Source organism: Macaca nemestrina, chromosome 2 (assembly GCF_043159975.1).
Source record: "Macaca nemestrina isolate mMacNem1 chromosome 2, mMacNem.hap1, whole genome shotgun sequence".
NCBI lineage: Eukaryota > Metazoa > Chordata > Mammalia > Primates > Cercopithecidae > Macaca > Macaca nemestrina.
Genome location: NC_092126.1, coordinates 17,362,892 through 17,384,000, shown reverse-complemented (window position 1 = coordinate 17,384,000; position 21,109 = coordinate 17,362,892). Strand labels below are relative to the sequence as shown.

General features: G+C 37.2%; 1 protein-coding gene across 1 annotated transcript in view; it reads right to left on the bottom strand.

The window, feature by feature from the left end:
* Positions 1-4,716: 4,716 nt before the first annotated feature.
* Positions 4,717-21,109, bottom strand: part of LOC105470962 (glutamate decarboxylase like 1) — a 166,540-nt gene continuing 150,147 nt past the window's right edge. The window contains exon 15 of the mRNA XM_011723329.3: positions 4,717-5,691. Coding sequence (XP_011721631.2) covers positions 5,518-5,691 — 174 coding nt within the window. The 3' untranslated portion in view covers positions 4,717-5,517. The remainder of the gene's footprint in view (positions 5,692-21,109) is intronic.

Genomic DNA, 21,109 nt, shown 5'->3' with positions numbered 1-21,109 from the left:
AATCCTATACAAATTTGAACAAATCATACAAGTTCTACTTAGTTGAAATAAATTTGCCCAAGATCAAACGAGCTCAAATAGAATGTGATCAAAACAGAGAGACATAAAATTACTTCAAACTGCAATCAGGCCAGTTCAAATGATATTAGGCTACCTCAGACCAGTTAAAAGGAATCAAACTGGTCCTGAAGAGCTTAAGTTGAGTCAAATTTTTTTTCCAGTTCAAAATTGGCTCTAATTGAGTCAAGGGGATTAAGACATTTCAAGTTGTATCAATCCATTTCCAGTTGGATTAGATAAGCATGAACCAGGCAAGCTGGCTCTGATCAGCTAGAATGAGACAAATTGAATGCTAAACAGTTTAATTGGAATCAAGCTTTATCAATCTAGGTTAATTTCTGTGCTGTCTGGAAAAACAAAACATCGCTTTAAGAACTGGTGTCTCTCCATGCTTGAGTCATGGTGGCAAAAACGATGAGTTGCTTGTCAGTGTCCATTCTGGTAGTTTTCTTCATTACTAGTGGACCTTATACGATTGTGGTCATCAATGTATCTAGCTAAAACAAAGCAAAAAACAAACAAAAGACTACATTTTCTAGTCTGTCCTGAAGAGAAATATGACAAGTGGAGTGGGCATTGAAAAATGAGTTCTTTTCTATTTCTTGTGCCTGAATTGTGGAAAATGTCTGGAACCACAGAGTTGCAACCATGGGTAAAACATGGTGACTTAATTCATCTCTAAGGATGTCAGAATAAAAATATATAAGGATCCTGGGTCCCTGATAACATGGTGAAGGTACCATCCCCTGTTTCCAAAGTGGTCAGTGCTCCTTCCAAATCTCCTAGGCACTCACCAGTCCTGCTGAAGACTTTAGCTTCAAGCATCTGTACTCTGTCTAAAGGATTTCTTGGGCCATGGGAGCATGGTGGGGGACTGTCGGGTTGCTAATGCTCCTGGAATCAGTTATCAACCAACTTATCAACCAATGGATTAACAGCTGTTCTTCCCCAGCCCTCAGATGGAACATCTCCAAGGTATATTCTATACCCTTTCCCAGATGTCATGTGTAGGATTAAGCCTCAGTTGCTCAGAGCACTAATTTTCTCACTAATATCACTACTGATTCTCTTCCATTTCCTGTCTCAGTGTACCACTCTCTAAACAGTGTTTCCTGGCATCACCAAATGAATAGGCTACTTGCTCTCAAATCCTTGTCTCATACCTGTCTATGAGGTAACCAAATGTAAGAGCATCTCTGGATTGTCTATCTTGGAACTTATTTTGAATAAAGAAACATAAGCCTCTTTAATTAAATCACAATTATTTGAATATTCTCTTATGTGCTGCTAAACCTCATCCGATTCAATTAGCAATGTAATAATTTCTTTTTTTTTTCTTTTTTGAGACGGAGTCTCACTATGTCGCCCAGGCTGTAGCGCAGTGGCCGGATCTCAGCTCACTGCAAGCTGCGCCTCCTGGGTTCATGCCATTCTCCTGCCTCAGCCTCCCGAGTAGCTGGGACTACAGGCGCCCGCCACCTCGCCCGGCTAGTTTTTTGTATTTTTTAGTAGAGACGGGGTTTCACCGTGTTAGTCAGGATGGTCTTGATCTCCTGACCTCATGATCCACCCGTCTCGGCCTCCCAAAGTGCTGGGATTACAGGCTTGAGCCACCGCGCCTGGCCAATAATTTCTTAAGCTTAAATCACTTTATTATTACTAGACCTTTTTCCAATGAAGAACAGCTATTAAAAACCAAAAACCAGAAGAAAAATTTAAAAGCCTTTTTATTGAATAAAGTCTGATGCCTACTAAAATATTGAAAATTATATTCTAAATGTTTACTTTTAGCAAATACAATTTCAACAAGTAAATGGTTTCTACATTGCCAACTAGTAAATTTCAGTTTTTACTTGATTCATCCATAGCTTTTGATAGAGTTAGTCCTTTCCTTCTTTCTGAAAAATGTTTCTCTAATTGGTCTGTAGGCAACCACCCTCTCTTGGCTTTCCTTCTGCCTCATTGGCTGCTGCTTTCCAGTCTCCCTTGCTGGTTTCCCCTCATCTCAAGCTGGTATTCCCAGGCTCAATCCTTGGCCAGTCTCTCCTCTTTATCAAAAAGCATGCTCCACATATCATTCGATCCCATAATTTGAAATAGTATCCCTAGGTTGATGGATCTTAAATTTACATCTTCAACCCCAATTTCTCCCCTGAAGTTGAGACTCATAACTAACTACTTATATACCATCTGTGGTTGACTGGCTTTTAGACAGCTCGATTTTCACATGGCTGAAACCAGGCAAAATCACTCTTCCTGCAATCTTCAACACAGTAAATGGCAACTCCTTTATAATGGTTGCCCAGGCCAAAAGCATATGAAACTAGCCACATTTCCTCATTTCTCTTTCAACACTCCACTCCAGTAGCCAATCCTATCAACTTTACCTTTAAATACTTCTAGAATCTGACCCCCTTTCACCATACCGCCACTAAAATGCTAGTATAAACCACCATAATTTCTTGCTTGAACTCTTTCAATTGCTTCCTATTTTAGTTCTCTGACTCTACTCTTGCCCCCCCCACACCCAGTTCTCTAAGCAGTAATCAGTGTGATCTTGATTCAAATATAAGTTGAAGTACATCAGTACCCTGTTCAAATTTTCCATTGTATATCCATCTAACTCTACGTCTTCACCTACAGAACCCAGTGTAGCTGACTCCCAGACACTTTTTTACTTCATCATTTACCACTCACTCTGTCATTCACTTGGTTTCAGCCAGACTTACCTCCATGTTGATCCTTGGACACATACCATGAATGCAACTCCTCAGGCCTCTGATTTATCATACCCTCTATCTAGAAGATCTTCTCACCAGCTACCTTGTGCCTCTCTCCCTCACTTCCTGGAAGTCTCCACTCAAGAGGCCATGACTAACCAACTTTTCTACCATAGCATGGCCCACCACGCTCTCCCTTCCAGGTTCTATCCCTCTACTCTGTTTTTCTTCAGAATATTTATCACCACCTGACTTGTTACATATTTATGTGTTGTCTGTCTCTATTAGGATGAAAATGTTAGAAAGGACTTTCTATTTTATTCACTGAATATCTCTAGTACCTAGATAATTGCCTAGAACATAGCAGGCATACTATAAATGTTTTAATGAAAGAATAAATGCATGATAATAATACTTCTCTCAAAAAATTATTTTTGACCACTTAGTCAAATACCTGATTGAGTGTAGTATGTTTGAATGTTTCAAGAAAAAATAATGAAATTTTCAAAATTTCTGGCAGCAGTTGTTTTTTTACATTGATCAAGGAGCTGCCCTCTCATAAAAAGGCACAGCAGGAGTTGAGCTGTGGCTGAGCTACCCATGGCTTACCTAGTAATTGAGAAAGACTAAACAAGAGAGTCCACTCTTTGCTATAACTGATTTTTTCCATTTTATTCAAGGTGTTAACTAAAATACAGAGAACTTTCAACCTGCTTTTTCAGTCATTAAGCTAAAATGCCAACCAAGTCCAGTTCACTTCTAAAATGTGTTGGTACAATCCAGTAAGGAGGAGATGACAGGAAAAGAAAAGTCAACAACACTAAGTATAGTAATGTTCCTTTTTGTTTCATGAAACTCAAATTGTTACAAACATCAATTTTAGGAATATTTTATGTAGACATTAAAACAAAAAGGCAACAAGAAATGCAAAATAAATACACACACACACACACACACACACAAAATAGGTTTCACCTAAGAATTTGAAGTAATTCAGAGAAAGATTTAATATTCTTTGACCAATAGAGATACCGAGAAACTGCACACTAAAATGAAAATAAGCAATAAAAGCAAATAGTACTCAAAATTTAAATGACATTAGTTAATAATGGAGTATGAAAATGTTATTGAATATGCTAAGTCTAATACTTTAATACTCTTCAATCATTCACCTTTTAATGCAGAGCTTTATTATATTCATAATCTTATCTTGTTGAACTCTACACCCACACCTATGAATTCCATCAATTTCTTAGTTAAATAAAACTTTCCTAGAAATCTAGGACCAGGGTCAGAGATAGAGTTAAAATCACAGGCGAAATGGAGGAAGTATTTCCACTGAAAGGCTGATGATTCCCAGATCTCTAATATAAACCACTTAATAATCTATACTGATATTTCAAATCTTAGGAAAGGGAATGTTGTACAACCGTGGATGTCCTTGTGTTTATTCCCTAGGAGGCACAGAGCAAGATAAGAAACAAGCCACTCAAGCTAAAAGAGGAACACAGAAACATATATGTATATATATCCACACACATATGTGTGTGTATATATATGTATATATATCACAGAAACATATATATATGTCCCAAATTTGTTCCCAAATTTTTCTTAAAAAGCACCCCAGTTCAGGTATCTTAAATAAAGAAAATTAGTCATAGATGAAAAAAAAGAGAAAACCTTCCAGTTGTCTACCAAGAAAAAACTAATGTGAATATTATGTGCATTTCTATTTTGAAGACTAACAGTTTGTTAATTTATTAATAGAACCTGTATTTTTCTGTCAATTATTGTGCTTTCAATTATTGTGGTTTGAATATATATATAGAGAGAGTCCATCCCTGGCTAATGACACAAATGATTTTGGGAAGTGAATTAGGACTATTGCTCATTGATTGAAAGGGCCATACTACAAAGTGTTTGCCTTTCATTCTAATCTCTAACTGAGAAAAAACAGAATGGATAATTTGAACTTTTGAGATAAACATTCAGCCTGCATAAAACATACATCTCTATGAAGTAAACATCTTATACAGTTTCTCTCTTTAAAAACAGCTTTTGACATGCTTCTGATGTCCTTAAATATTTGTGCTACAGATGCCATAGTTGTATTTTTTCAAAGACTGGCTCAGAGGTTTCTGAAACATTAGATATCCCTTTGCTGGCAAAATATCAGAGTGAGCATTCGATCATTACAAGGTTTTTCTTAAACCAGTGTTTCTCAGATTTTACTGTGCATCAGAATACCCTGAAGAGCTTGTTAAAACCCAGAATACTGGGCCTTACCCCCAGAGCTTCTGATCCAGTTGGTCTGGGGAAAGCCTGAGAATCTGCATTTTTAACAAGTTCCCAGGTGATGCTTTGATGCTGATAGTCCAGGGACCACACTTTGAGAACCACTGCTTTAAACTGTTAGTTTATAAGTTCTTTAAAGAGCAATGTAAGCTTAGAATCCAGAACCTACATGGTACTTACTATCAGAGCTGTGTTCCAGGGGCATTCCTTGAGAAAATCATTTTTTTTTTTAACTTTCTTCTTTTAGCAACAGTAATGCCCAGGCAGCTAGAGAGTCCTTCATATTCATTGCTTAGCATTTTGGTTTTGTTGGGCCTGGACTTGGGAGTATTTCCTATTTCTCATCAGAAGGGCTGCAATCTACTGTGTATCCCCAAGATGTTCTGAATCTAAACTCTCCCAGGACAGGATTTATGCCTCTGGGGGACGAAAGCCGCAGCTACATGTCTTTACCCAGTAAGTCTATCTCATCCAGGAGGAAGTCCATGTCCTCCCGGCTCACTTGAGGGCTGATCACCACCTGGCGGAAGAAGTTGACCTTTCCCCGGTGCGGCTGGTAGCCCAGCATCAAGCTTCCCTTCTTCATCATCCTCTCCTTAATGGCTGGGGCCACCTGTGTGGGGAGAAAAGGGGAGGGAGGTGAAAGACCAGAACACTAAGGCATTTCAATAGCATTTTCACCAGCCATTTGACATTTACTGGGCATCGACTGGTTTGGATCCCATTCTCATGCACACAAGGTTGACACTAGTAACAATAATAATTTATGGAGGACTGATGACATATGAGTACTGATTCAAGTGCTTTAGACATATTAATCTTCACAATAACCGTGAGGAAGATGCTACTAATATGCCCATTTGTGGTCGAGAAAACAGGTACATGGAGACTAAATCAATATCTCAAGGTCCCAGGCATTTTCTCCCTAAGCCCATACTCTTAAGTATAAATCATTATGCAATGCTGCCTCGTTAAAAACAAATCGGGTGTCCACAGGGATTACAGTCTCATTCTCAAATTTGTCTTAACTAACAAACACCCCAGTTCAGGTATCTTGAATAAACAAAATTAGTCCTAGATGCAAAAGAAAGAAAACCTGCCAGTTGTCTACCAAGAAAAAACAAACATGAATATTATGTGCAGTTCTATTTTGAAGCCTAACAGTTTATTAATTTATGAATAGAACCTGTATTTTTCATTAATTATTGTGCTTTGAAAATTTATGGCTGCCATTCCTAGAAAAAAGTGAAACTTAAATATTATTCTCACATATGAAATATAAACACTCTGTCTCTTATTAAGAGATGTAAATGTGGTAATAAAATTAGGCCTGATATTTTAAAGATCTATAGCTGACATGCGAAGTACAGGCCCTGATAATCCAGATACACAGATTTTTCTAAAAGTTTAATGTTTGAAGAAACTATACTAATTTAAAAACCACATGGGAAAATCAGTCCATTTTCTAATCAGTAGTATGGCCACCAAAGAGCTAGGTTGTAAACTTTTAAAATAGTGAAGTTCATTTTTGATACACTGAGTTAAAATATTAAGAATGCACTTTTACTATCTTGGAAATCCAAGTGAAGTTTTTCCATTTGAATTTTATTTTAACTTTTGTTTTGAGTGTGTCCTATGCAAATATGTGGAAAGGGAATACGATGAGTGTCTATCCTTGCCTTCTCAGGAAGATGAGATTTAGTCCTCCAGAAGGGAGGACTACATAGAGAAAGAACACCAGGCAGAGTGTGGTTTTGTACTCCTTAGGTGAGGGGCATGAATCTTGGTTCCCACGAGTCTCTCTCTCATAGTGTGACAATCCCATACCGCTCCAGTTTTTGAACATACCCACATTTTGTCAGCAAGTCGAATGACTTCATCTGACACTCAACACAATCTTGATGTGTTCCAAAGCTGATGGAAGAATTGGGTGTTTTAGACCTCTGAAGATACTACGTGCTGAACTGTACCACAAAGCCTTCTCAAGGGATGTTCAAGGGTAATTTTAACTCAACATTTTGTTTCCATATGTGCTAATTTTAGAACATAAGTCTTGTAAAACATGGACTACACAGTGCTTACAATAACAAAACAAACATCTATTCAGCAAAATCACATTGCCATTCTAGCAAAAGATTGGAGGTTTCTTACATTATAACAAGATACGAAAGGAAAATATATGCATGTAAAAGAAAAAATGTAGAAAAGGTGATGTTAGAGGTCAAGTTAGTGAAAAAAGCATGGGCCATCAGGTTCTACAAATTTCTAAATATATGTGACACATTTTATTCTGAGCTTTCTAGAGATTAGAAAAATGTGATTAAACAACAGCCTCCATTCACTTGAAAAGAGTGACAGATGTCCAGTTGATGCTGGAAGCTGGAAGCTAGGAAGTAACTCTCTACTATGCTTACATGTATCTGCTTGAAACCCATGAATCTGTATGCATTGGTTGAGTTTTCTTCCAAATCCATTTATGCAAGTAGTAATTATAAAATCAAGTAAAATAATATGTAAGACAAAGACAGGTGAGTGCCAAAAAAAGTGATTTTTATAAAAACTAAGTTGAGTCCGTTGGAAAGACTGGATAAAGGGGGACGTCTAAACATCATTGCGATCACACTAGGTAAGAGAACTGTAAAAGCTTATGAGAATCCAGACTGATTGTGCATTGCGATCACTACACAGGTGCCTGAGTACTTCACTTGAGGAAACCTGAGCTGCATAAGACAAGATGATTCTTGAAGAACGTGGTTTATACAAGAACTGTGGAGGGCCCTCTCATCATCAGACCCTCTCATCATCATCTTAAGAAAAGATTCACTTGTTTTTAAAAAGCATTTGGAAATCTTCACTAGGTGGAAAAAACCTTTCCATCAAAAGATGGTAACATAAATGTACATTGATGTACAAATATAACATAAAAAATGTAAATATAAATATACAAATATTGGAAAATGTTCACATTATGTATGCATCACATTATTTTCTAAGATTATTTGCTTTACCTGACTAATCCTTCTGACCTTAGGTAGGAGGGCTTCTCCTGTGTGTGTGGATATAAATGGGTGTGCATGCATAAGCGTGTGTGTGTGTGCCTGTGTATATGCACATGTGTATGTACACACACACATATAATTTAAACCTCTGACCCACCATATTGTACCACTCTTAAAACCTCTCTGGCCACAGGGCAATGGCGAACCATGCTTTGACTTAGGTTCATGATAAAAGTACGTTTGTTTTTAATTCAAAGAACGAGTGGCCTTCTGAATGTAAACTGTGAGAAAAAGACAACAGTACTGCCAGTGCTAAATCAAGATTAGGAAGACCTAATTTGGTCCACTACATGGACCAAATGTCTGGCCAGAAGAGCCACAGGCTATAAGTTTTAGAACTTACAGCTTGTGGTTCTGTGGTTCTTGTTTTTGAAATTAAAATGCTCTTCATATTCCTCTTCGTTGTCCTCCAGGTACCCAGGGTATAACTGGCTCTGGCTTGTAGCCAATTTTAAATTTAAAACAGGCATGCTCTTGGCTCAGACCTAATTTGCATAGTCTATTCCTGTTTACTTTTCAATACTTCTATTTTTTCTCCCAAAATGGTATTTCCTGCCTTATCTTTGGAGAGTATTAGAATTTTGATTCCAGCACATAATATGTCTGAGGCTCACATGAGGCAATTATCAAAATGAATCTGTCACGTTTGTATTTCTTGTGAGGAAGCCAGAAATACTTTCTAACGTGAACAAAAAAGTTAAAGGAAGAGGGCACCTTAGATGTTTTAATATAAAGATACTTTGGATGTTTAAATTCTTGCTCTCGTGTAAAGCACATGAATGTACTTCCATGGGCAAAATACAGAGAATAAAAGCCAAACTTCTAGGACAAATTTTGTTACTGATTTTCTGAGATTATAAAGACATAACTAAATATATGACTCAGAGGACTAGCTAAGCAAGGGTTTGACAGTACAACACACTTCTATTTATGAGTCTATGAACCGTAAGATTAATTCCTAGAGGCAGTTACTAGGTAAAGACGGAAGGTCTCCCCTGTCTATGAATACTTCAAGGGAAAGAAAGTAATAAACAACATCAAAGCTGATATTCATCAAATCTCTATCACAACCTATTTTGCTGGTAGTAGTAGTAGTTGTTTTTAACACATATTTTACCAGTTCTTTACAATTTGCAATGTCTTTTCGCTGTCTGATTCCCATAAATTGAAATTAAAGCTTGCTTGAAAGGAATTCATGTTTTTGGTAATTTAGGGACCACGCATATTCTTACTAACAATCTTTTTTTTTTAAAGCTTTTATAAGCGTATCACCTTTGCACTTAAAAAAAAAATCAACCATTTTTTAATTTATAAAGCTCCAGTCATAATCCAATGCTAGGTAATTTGGATATTCCTTTTTGTTGATCACAGCAGAGAAACAGTCCTGATCTGACAGGATGGCATGTCACAGGGGAAGGAAAATGTGTATGAACTAAATGTCGGCATCCAGATATCACCCCTAAATGGGGTGCGCATAGAGGAAAGCAATTTGGCAGGAGTGAGATTGCTTTCCAGCTCTCAATTATTTTACTGCTGTTTTTCCTTCAAATTGTAAATCAAATTCTTTTCTTGTGCCTCAGTGCACTGGTTCCTGCATCTTAAGCGGAGGAAGATCCTGACATTTCTATTTGGATACACAGTGACTTAATCTACACATTTCTATAGAATTTCTGTCTCTCCCTACCCTTAAGTTATGTTCCATCAGTGAGTTAGTCATTTAAGTAGAGTTTTGTTGTCACATCGCTATAGCACAAAATCGGATTTGATATTTTAAAGTTGCTGAAATCCAAGGAAAAATAAAATAAGATGACTTTCTTTCTGACCAAGTGGGGCAATTTGATAAAAAGCTACTGACCAGGCATCATTATTGCCTTTGATTAAAATAAAATGATAATTTCCATAAAATGACATTTCTTTTTAAGACTGTTACATACTCAGTGTTAACAACAGTTTTTTAAAATACAAAGTGTTTTTCAGGGTCGGGTGCGGTTGCTCACGCCTGTAATCTCAGCACTTTGGGAGGCCGAGGTGGGAGGATCACTTGAGGCCAGGAATTTGAGATCAGCCTGAGCAACATGGTGAAACCCTGTCTCTACTAAAAGTACAAAAATTAGCAAGGCGTGGTGCTGCTTGTTTGTAATCCCAACTACTCGTGAGGCTGTGGCACGGGACGCGGGGGTTGCAGTGAGCCAAGATCACTCCACTGCACTCCAGCCTGGGTGACGGAGTGAGGCTCTGTCTTAAAAAAATGTAATAAAACACAAAGTGTTTTTCCAACTATCTGTGGAGAAGGATCAGTTTTATTTTTTTCAATGCATTATAGACTAGCACTTTTGTAAAATACAATAAAAATCAATTACTAGCAAAATGAAATAAAAATACAAGCCCAATTTTGTTTATTTTTAAGTTCAATAGTAAAGTTAATCTGTTAAGGTTGCTATAAAAATTTCTAAATGGAAACTGTGGATTTCCATAAATTTCTTATTGCAGACTGGTAACACAGATGGGTTGGGATTGCTGCTGTGGCTTTCTTCCAGTATAGTTTTTCTGGAACAATCACAAAAACTAATTTGCTTTATACTTTCCTCCCACGTAATCTGGGTTCCCAATGTGTCCCACTTTTCTATGTCAACTTGAGGAGGGTTCTGCTGAGTGGGATATTGAAATCTAGTTCATGGAAAACGTTGGCATGAAATGTTCATACTTTGTATCTGGCACTCAAAACTATCACTGAGACGTATATATCTCCTTCCCCTGTAAAGTCATTTCTTTTCTCTCCTTCCTTCCTTCATCCCTCCCTCCCTCCCTCCCTGCCTCCCTCCCTCCCTCCCTTCCTTCCTTCCTTCCTTCCTTCCTTCCTTCCTTCCTTCCTTCCTTCCTTCCTTCCTTCCTTCCTTCCTTCTTTCCTTCCTGCCCCTCCCTCCCTCCCTCCCTCCCTCCCTCCCTCCCTCCTTCTCTCCTTCTCTCCCTCTCTCCCTTGCTTGCTTGCTTTCTCTTCTTTCTTTTTTGTAGTTTGGGGTCATCTTAGATTTTCTGAAGCCACCATGGATCAAGGCAGGGGCCAGAATTCAGGGTATGAACAGCATCAAGGGTAGAACTTAAGCGGAAGGATTTCAGTTCAAGAGAAGTATTAGCATGTCAAACCAATTCAGATTTTGATGGCTTTCCACGTGCCTCCCCCTTCTGAGAGGGTGCACCAATGCAGTGGCAATCTAGAAGGTAGAGTTTTTCCTGCCTCACTGGACTCAGGAGAAAGTAGCCACAGTCCTCAAAAGCTAAAGCCTGATTACCCATCTGAGAAAAGCCAACGTAGAGAATACTGAATGCCAACTTCTGCAGATGTGAAAAGTTAGACATGTGAGAAAGCATGAAATTCTTTTATTTGCTTATTAATTTTTCTGGTATTTATCTCCATAACTAAAGCATTATAGTTGGCAGTGAATTTAAGGTCATCAGAACCATGTTAGATCACAAAGTCTCATATAGATTTACATGTCTGTTTGCCTTTTAGTTTCAATTTTTGTTTAAGTATATTCTTCAGTGGAAAAGTGGATTTCATCTGTTTCTGATGATGAAAGAGCTCAACAATATGTCTCATACAAGTACTTCTTAAAACCTAGTGAACATTCTTATTTCTGAACTACATATCTGACCATAAATATGAACGGAATTATTCTGCCTGTAAATATGAACTGAATTTTCCTTTACACATGCAGCTCACAACATGTAGAGTTGAAATGGGTTTTGGATTCAGCTAAACATACATCCTCCAGTGTGTCACCTCCATGTTAGCCAGGCAGGCTGTTACTAAATGAACAGCTGTTGACAGAAAGCATTTCCTTATGGTCTAAACATATGATAGTGTAAAAAAGAAAGTGATTGTTTTAGTCTTATATAAAAAGTTTTTTTGTGTTAATGGTTAGCTTTACATCTTTAAAATGTATTAAATGGAATGTCTCACCAAATACAAAAAAAAAAAAAGGCTAACCCACAATATAGAAGCTTTTCTATTTCCAAATATGTCTGAGTAATTTGTCTCTTGTCCCAAGTGAGACATCCTACATACCACTACATACCAGACATTTGCCCTCCCAACACAGCTTGCTTTTGTCCATAGCCATAAACTGCAGAAATTTTGATTATCCTTCATCGTATAGTCAATTTCAGTCCCCATTAAGGAAGAAATCAGTATTTGCCAGAACAAGCACTTTATCACCTTCTTGTTTCTTAGAGCACCTGACAATTTAAAGAGGGGAAAATAATAGTCTTCTTAGTTTGTGTTCGGGTACCATCTAAATCTCTCTACTTTGTTGTTTTTTCTACCTGATTTAGTCTTAGGTAAAATGATCTTATTTCACTGTTGTTTCATCAAGTTACAAATTTTCCTTTTGGAATAGAAAAATAGCAAGAGTGCCGCCCTTTGTTGAAAGCTACTTGATCCATGCAGTAAAGAAAACTGAATCGCCCACTGCATTGTGTAAAAGCGGTCACACTACACAGTTTAACCTTCTGGGGCAATTGTTTGTTAATGAAAAATTTAGAACATTTGTCTTAAAAATGCCAAATCAAATGAAATTATTCACTGCATTTTTTTCTTCTTTACATTGGTGTTTTGGCTGTATAGTCTTAAAAAAGATGTGTGAATGTTTACAGTAATTTATTCAAAGCAACACAAATGTACTTCAAGTACAGAATGGATAAACAAACTATGGGAATACCTATACAATGGAATACTACTCAGCAATTAAAGGGAATAAACTACCAACAACACAACATAGATGAATCTCCAATAGACTATGCTAACAGAAAGAAGCCAGACTCAAAGGCTACCTTCTATATGTTTCCATTTATGTGGCATTCTGGAAATGGCAAAATCAAATGGCTAGAGAAAAGATGAGTGGTTGCCAGGACTTGGGCTGAGGGGAAGGGTTAACTGCAATGAGTCAGTCCTAGGGAATTTTGGTGAATGATGAACACTGTGGTACTGTCATGGTGGGTATATAAACACCAATGGGCAAAAAATTCTATTCGAAGCTGGGCCTTTCACTCTTGGGTGCAAAGGAAGAAGGCATTTTGAACACGGTAGAACTTGAAGCTTTTCTTCCTGGTGGGCTGAGTGGAATAATGGGAACTGCATGGCTCAAGGATTTTGGGGGGCTCTACCACACATCAGACTGAACATATTTCAATGTACCCAACATACTTATTAAATATAATTCATATGGAATTATAGAAGATTTCAGTTGAATTGTGATTGACTCAGTTAACATAATCTTTTGTTGTGTTTGTTTTTTAGTTTTCCTTTTACATTTTGGATCCATTTTTAAAACTAGCAAATATTTTAATGTGGCCCTATTGAATTCTATCCTCTTCATGTTTATTTTGCCTGATGATTAAATAAACAAACTCAGTTCACACTAGTGTGATCAAATATCTGGTTTGCTCAGGAGAGACCCATTTTATACATGTTTTCCTGTAATTATCAATAACACCCCTTTTCATGGCCATAAGTGTCCCAGTTCAGATGATAAACTTTATGGATTACATTGACCATACATAGACCAACAGACTAGCTTAGACTGACTTGCGACCCAATTCCTGAAATTCTCTGTGACTTTGGGCCAATATTTAACTCCTCTGGGAATCATATGTCTCTTCCATTCAGAGCCGATAATCCTTTGCAGGGTCCTTATGTGGACTAAGTGAAATAATGAGAACACAATAAGCATAGTGCTTGGCACATTAGGCACTCAGTAATGGAACTAATATTATTTATTTCTTAAAATAAATTTGTATTTAATCAATTTACACTCACATTTGGACTTTCATTACATTATTCATTATTATCTCTTGAGACATGAACATTTCCAAGTGCTATGAAAAACATGACATAATTTATTTTCTCCCCAAAGTGTCTAAACTGTATTTAAATATTTATGAGAGAGGCTGCAAGTTTGAAGTTTCAGAAATTAAATATTGCACCCATGTATGCCATTAATCTTCCATTTAAGTTGCAGGATTTTTTCAAACGTTGATAAAGTCAACTTACATTTTTCCTTCACAAAGTAACACAGTCATTGATAATCTTGGCAGATATTTTGGAGGGAAGTTTTCCACTAAAATTTATTGTGGGTATGGATGAGTTTATTATATTCTAGAAATTTCTATCTGTTGCATAAGTTGTTAAAATACAAAAGCATTTTAAAAGTAAAAAAAATTACTTTTTCTTGGACCCATGAAAAGGCCATGTACTTAAAATTCATAAGCTTGTTTCCAGCATTGTGCAGTCTCCTTGTACTTTCTTGTCATTTATGTCTTTATCAAAGAAAGGTTGAAGAATACTATTTGGTATGTCCCAAATGTACATGAAAATACAAATCACCTAGATTCAGGCCCCGATCAGAGCAGCTGAGTTTGAATTTCATCCGAATAAGCCTAGTGGTCTGTATATTTACCAGGCCACCCAAATGCTTTTTTTTCATTATGTTAATTTGGTGAATGATGATCTGTTATTTAGGACTTTGGGAGAGGCAAAGGTGAGGTTGGAGGTAAGAGGAGTTTAGGAAAGGAAAAACAATTTTGACAGAAGAGGGGAGAGGAAATTGAGAATTTCCTCTTGTTGCATTGCTTATGTCGATTTTGTAATAAACCAGTGACCTTCAAAGAAGTTGTTAGCCAACTTTTTTGTTAATCATAAAACCTAATAAAGTGTTTAAAATACTTAACCATGGCCCAGGAAACAATGAGCCTCTTAGTTTTGATTGCTCAAAGAATCAATTTTTCTCTTCTACTATATTTTCTGCCATTTTTAAACTATCTAATTCTTCTCTTACTCCTTTATAAAACCCTTACTCATTTCCCCCGGTACCCCCGATAATCCATTATTTAGAAGTAAAATGCATTAGTGTAAGTCTCTCAAGTTTAAATTATGTAAAATTGGTGGTCTATAGCCCATGAAATCATATGCATCTAAGGGATCATTTTAGCTTGGCAGAACATGAAGGAAAAAGCCATACTTTGATTGAACATACGTTTTTCAAATATGAACTTTTACCCTTATTTTCCTCCTGAGTATATCTGAAAATCAGACATGCACAAAATAAAAGAACTGCCTCATTCATGTTCTTTCCAATACAGATGAGCAAAGCCACAGAAACAGAGAGTTTAGAAACCCCAAAAGCCAGAAGAACACAGTGAGCTTCACACTTGGTGTTTACAACGTAGTGACGACGATGACAGCACTTCCAATAAAGCTAATGTCAGTCATATATTCAAGGCAGCTGAAATGAACAGTCATAAAAACAAACCAAACTGAACTGAAAGCTTTAGCTGAAGGATGGACACAATAAACATTTTATACACTCTATAAAGCAAAAGCTTAATACCCAATTGTGTCTCAGCAGCCATCTGAGCTAATAGCTCCTGAGTAACTGTTGTGGGCCAACTCCCAAATTTCTGCCTATGTAGGGAGATCCCCGTACTGCTCCCTAAATGCAGTTATTCAGTAGGTCTCTACCAGAGGTGGTACCAACTCCGTTGGGGCATTTGGAATCGTGGGAAAGCATTTTGGATGGTTGCAATGACTGTGGAGTGCTACTTGCAGTTAGTGTCCCGTGGTTAAGGGTGCCAGACACCTCACAATGCTGAAAATAAATCTGCCCAAGGAAGAATCATCATCCAACATGCCAGTAGTACCTTTGTTGAGAAACACTTTTCAGGAGCCCCATAATCCCCATCGACATCTCTACACTCTTTCTTGACACCCCCGAGACCTTTAAGTCTCTCTGAGGAGTCATTAACCTTGCTTTGGCCAAGAGCAAAGTAAATGGGATCATAAGTGCCTAAAGGTATGTTCATGTTGTTTTCCAAGGATTCTTAACATACTCAGTGAGTATCACTCCATCTGAGAGGAGAGAATGAGTACAATCCCAGGTTCCTCTTCAGGTTCTACGGCTAGTGGTCCAATATTTCCGAATATTGTGTCTGAGCATTTTAGCAGGGATACAATGCTTTAGTTTCAGCACTACTGCCTGTTACAATAAGTGGGTCACATTCGTGAGTTTTTAGCCACACAGATGTCACATTCACACCTTACCCACACACTTAGTGAGATGAGGAGCACCTCAAATACACTCTATAGCAGATGAAAATTATGATTCATTTTCTCACGGGTTTTCTCAGGGCAACTTTCTCTGAGAATCCTATTACTTTTCAATATTTGACATTGGGAAATTAGCAGCTCTAAGTTTCTCTTTTGATTTATTCCACTCTAGCAAGCCACTGACAGCCAACAAAGCTCTTCTGGGCATAAATGCAAAACTCCTAACTAGTGGCACACGCACAGATGTGGGAAGCGGCCCCAGTGTTGGCACAGCAGTAATTTTACATTGTAGAACCTGCATATTAGGCTTGGGAGGCTTAGCTTCCTGAATTACAGAATTGCTGGTTTTATAGTAGATTCAGGGGCCTGACAAGGCAGGGGGTGAAAAAAGAAGGGAGCCCATGGTGTTATGCTGCTTTGACCTAAGGGACATCTTGTTCTGCTCAGGCTGCCAAGACATTCCAATTATGCCTTGGTGAGATTCCTGTATCCACCAGCCTGCACCCTCCTTCCTGTGCCCGTCCTGTCCTCCTGTGTGACTGTCTACCTGCCCCCACCTGCCTGTGCCCACCGCCTGCACCCATGCACCTGTATCTTATCTTGTTTATAGGTTTTTTCCACTGATTATTTGCTTCAGGAGTAAACTGAAGTCTAAATTGTCTTGTTGACCGTTTTTTTTTTTGTTGTTTCTTTGAATACAGGTGTTCACTATCCACACACAGTTAGCTGCACACACTCAGGATGTGTTCTCAGCTCTCCCTATACCTTCTCTTTGCATCTCTATTTATGTCATTTTCATATATTTTACTGCACTTCTTTATTCAGCTATAGTGCATCCTAAAGCACCTTGGTGTTTCAACCTCAGAGGCAAAATCTGAACTTTTAAAGTCTCACGTGTTATGTACCTTACTTTACTTCTGTCACTGAATCAAAGAAAGCTACCATGAGGATATTTTAAAATAATTATTATTCTTGTATTACTCATAAAAATACTGAGAAAATGTTAAGTATGAGGTGTTTGTTCCTCCTTGAAATCTTTATAAATACTAATGAAGAGTCCTTACCATTAATGCTATAAATATTAACCAACAGTTTTTAAAAGCAATCCAGACCATTTACTTAATGAAATGCTTTTGATTTGCACATTTTGAGAAAATTAATGGAAGCAAGTTACACATTATTTTTTATGGAGCTTGCTCAACACTCCTAGTGTTTAAGTTTGGAAATTACTCTTTCCTCTAAGTCATAATGTTTCTATTGTGTCCAGGAAACTACAGGCTATGGAAGAATAGAAGGCTCCCACAAGGGGCAAGAAGAAAGCAAAGCAGGCAGGACCCAGCTCTGCCTAAACTAAGCTCTGCTTTACCTGCTTCCTATGTCAGAGTTCTACTAAGAGTTTGCTTGGCAAAAAGGACTCTGGTATTTAAAAAGACAGAGTTCGAATTCGATTGGTAATGTATTTTTGTTATTATTCAAGATCTTTATTTGGCAATAACTGCAAAATAGCCCTCAAGATGTTAGCTAGGGGAATTCCTACATGCCATGTCTAAGGGGAGAAAGTTGCTCTTGGAGTCTGGCATTCTTTCCAAGTTGGGGAAGTTGTGAGAAAGGTCCTAGAGAAACATGTTGCTCTGCTAAAACCAAGTTTGTTTTGCTTAAGGGTTTAGGGTAGGTGATACACTGTCAAGTTATGTTCAAGTCGAGTAATGATAATAATAAACTACTATTTCACATAATTGAACCTCTAAGTACGTCCTAAAGCAGTTACGTAACAAAGCACTATCACCTTCCCACCAAAGGTCTCTTTTGCTTCTTCCAGGTAATCACTATTCAACTCCTACTTTCTTACTCTCCCATATATGCCCCTAGGGTTTCAAGTTATCTACTAGCCATTTGAATGTCTTCTTTTTGTTAAATGCCTATTCATGTTCTTTGCATATTTTTGTTTTGGGTGATCATCTTTTTTTTACAAATTTAGAAAAACCCATTATTATGAAGAACATTAATTCTGACTTTACGTGTTGCAAGTTATCTGCTTTTAACTTTGTTTTTCGTTATTTCCTGAGCAATTTTTATGTTTATACAAACAAACATATATATCTCTCTCTCAAATATATAAATGTTTGTATAAATATTATAGAGGTGTTTGTATTATATATATATTCCTATTATATATGTGAGATAGGTGGTTTGTTTGTATAAATATTATATATATTATATAATTGTGTGTGTGTGTGTATGTGTATTCCAACACTGTGGTGTTATACTTAAGCTCTCTCTGCCCACACCAAGAATACAAAAATGTGTGTTATTTTCTGATTTGATTATGACACTTAAACTTTTAATCCATTTAAACATTCAATTTTTTACCTTGCATAGAGATACACTCCTATATCCCCACATTTAACCAGTAGTCTCAACACTGCTGATAAAACAAGCCTGCCTTTCCCCAGTAGGTATCAGAAACATGTTTGATTCCTGTAAATACTTGGGCCTAAGTCTTCTATTCTGTAAGATTTACCTGTCTATTCTCAGAATAATCCAAGTTGTTTGATTTATATAATTCTATAATATGTTCAGTTCCTAGAGAACTCCCCTCTCAAAATGTTCTTACCTGTTACTACCAACTTATTCTCCTAGATGACATCTAGAAGTGTTTTTGATGAGTTTAAAAAATCATTTAAATATTATGATTAGAATTATATTAAGCCCATGTATAAATTAGGGAAAAATTAATCTTCTCAACTAAAATTATGATGGTGTTTTTCAGTTTCAAAATGAGGTAATTTAAAAAATATGACTGCAATTTTTTTGACACTTCCCTCAAAGAGATCTCTTCAATGAGAGAGGGCTTGTGGCACACTAATCACTGGTAGGATGCAGTGGAAGAGACCCTGTGTGGCCTCCAAGGCAAGGTCAGCAGAGGTGGATTATTGTCCAACTTATTCTCAGGTACACTGACTCTTCCAAGTTCAACTCTCCTGAGCCCACCATGAGGAATCCCAGACCACATGGAGAGGCTTTCCTGTAGGTGCTCTGATTGACAGCTCCAAATGAGGTCCTAGCTAAGGGCCAGCATTAACCACCAAACCTGTGAGTAAAGACGCTTCCAGAATAATTTGGCCCAGACAGTAAATCACCTTCAGCTATTTTAGTCTTCCCAGATGAGATCCAGCCATCATATTCCCTCTGTGCTCTGTCAGAATTCCTGACCCACAAAATCCATGAGCATAATAAAATACGGCTTAATGCTCCTACATTCAGAGTGATTTGTAAAACAGAAATTGTTACTGAAACATTAAGTGTTTTTTTTTTTTTGCCTTAAACTTTTGTAGTTTTCTTCCATAGATATTACACTTTATTAAAGTTAACTCTTAGTTATTTAACATACTTTTGCTATTATGGTGATAAAATTATTCTGACTAAAAAGCTACCTTCTGATGTAATTTTTCATTTTCTAGCTCCCAGTTTCTTACCTTTTGTGTAGTTTTTCAACTTTGTACATCTGCTATAGTAAATTTCTAAAAGTATTTTATTTAATATTCTTAGGTTTTATAGATACACAATCACACAATTTAAAATGAACATATTTGGATCTTCACCATTAAAATATTATAAAATTCAGGGTTTTTTTCTAGTCATTATATTGGCTAGTACTCCTAGAACATCGTTAACTCACAGTGGTCCAGCCAGACGTTCCTAATTTGTTAATGAGTTTAAGGGGAAGGCATTTCATGTTTAATATATATAGGTCTAAACATCATACAAGAAAACAAAATAATATAATCAGAAGATAACCTCTAAGCCTTACTATTAGTTTTGAAGGTCATATATTTTAGCATATTTCAAGTAATTTTTTTTTTTTTTTTTTTTTTGCTCCATTTAAGTGGGAGAAGTAATTCTGGATTACTTTTTTGATTTACTTATTCAGAGATAGGAAGAAAATTATGAAATTGCTTTTTAAAGCCTGCTTTTGCTTAGCTTTAGAAATAATGGCGTTCTGCTGAATGGAGCAATAAAAACAGAACCTGCGCATGATCTTGTACGCTACAACGGCTGACTAATCCATCTCTTCGGATGGTTTTTCAGAGTCCAAAAATGCTACATCAATTTTTTTCAACCTGTGTGAGTGGATTATTGTGTGGCTTCCTGAAATAATCCTCTCATCTTTTAACACAGTTCTGACCCAGTTAGAGAGAGTATCTTTAATATCTTGCTCTACTTCACTGACCTCAAGGCAGAATAGCCAGAAATATATGCATTTAACAGGCAACTTTCATCTTCAAGCTCACAAAAGGGTTGGCTTTCTTTAAAAAGGAAATTGAAACTTATATCACCAGGCAGCTTTTTAGATAATTTTACTTTCTATTTTATAACTCCAGCAAATAGGAAGCAGAGATGTGGAATGACTGAAGGAGAGAGATGGAGTGACTGAGGTGTCTCAGAATAGCGCCTAACAATTGATGGAAGCAAACAAAAGCTGTCACAGGATCTGCTTTTACCTCACCATTGATTATTCATCAGGTCAAAGGCATTCATCCCAGAAAGAAAAACAGAAACACATGTATGGAAGACGAGGAAAGTGGGTTGCTAGCACAAAACACAGAACAATAGCCCATCCAGAGGAGTGGGCTAGCGAGGTACTTACAGAACACAATCACTCTAAGAATTCACAACACACCCTGATTCCCTGAGTGGATGGTTAGGAGCATAGGTGTTTTCTAGTGGGTAAATGGGAGACTGATTGTTCTTCATTATTTAAATGTCCTTCTTGCCTTTGCCTCATAACCCACACACAGGGCCTGCTGTAGGAGAGGTACATATCTTTGTTCCATTGCTAAGTGACCACTTCTGAGCTGAAACTCTAAGAG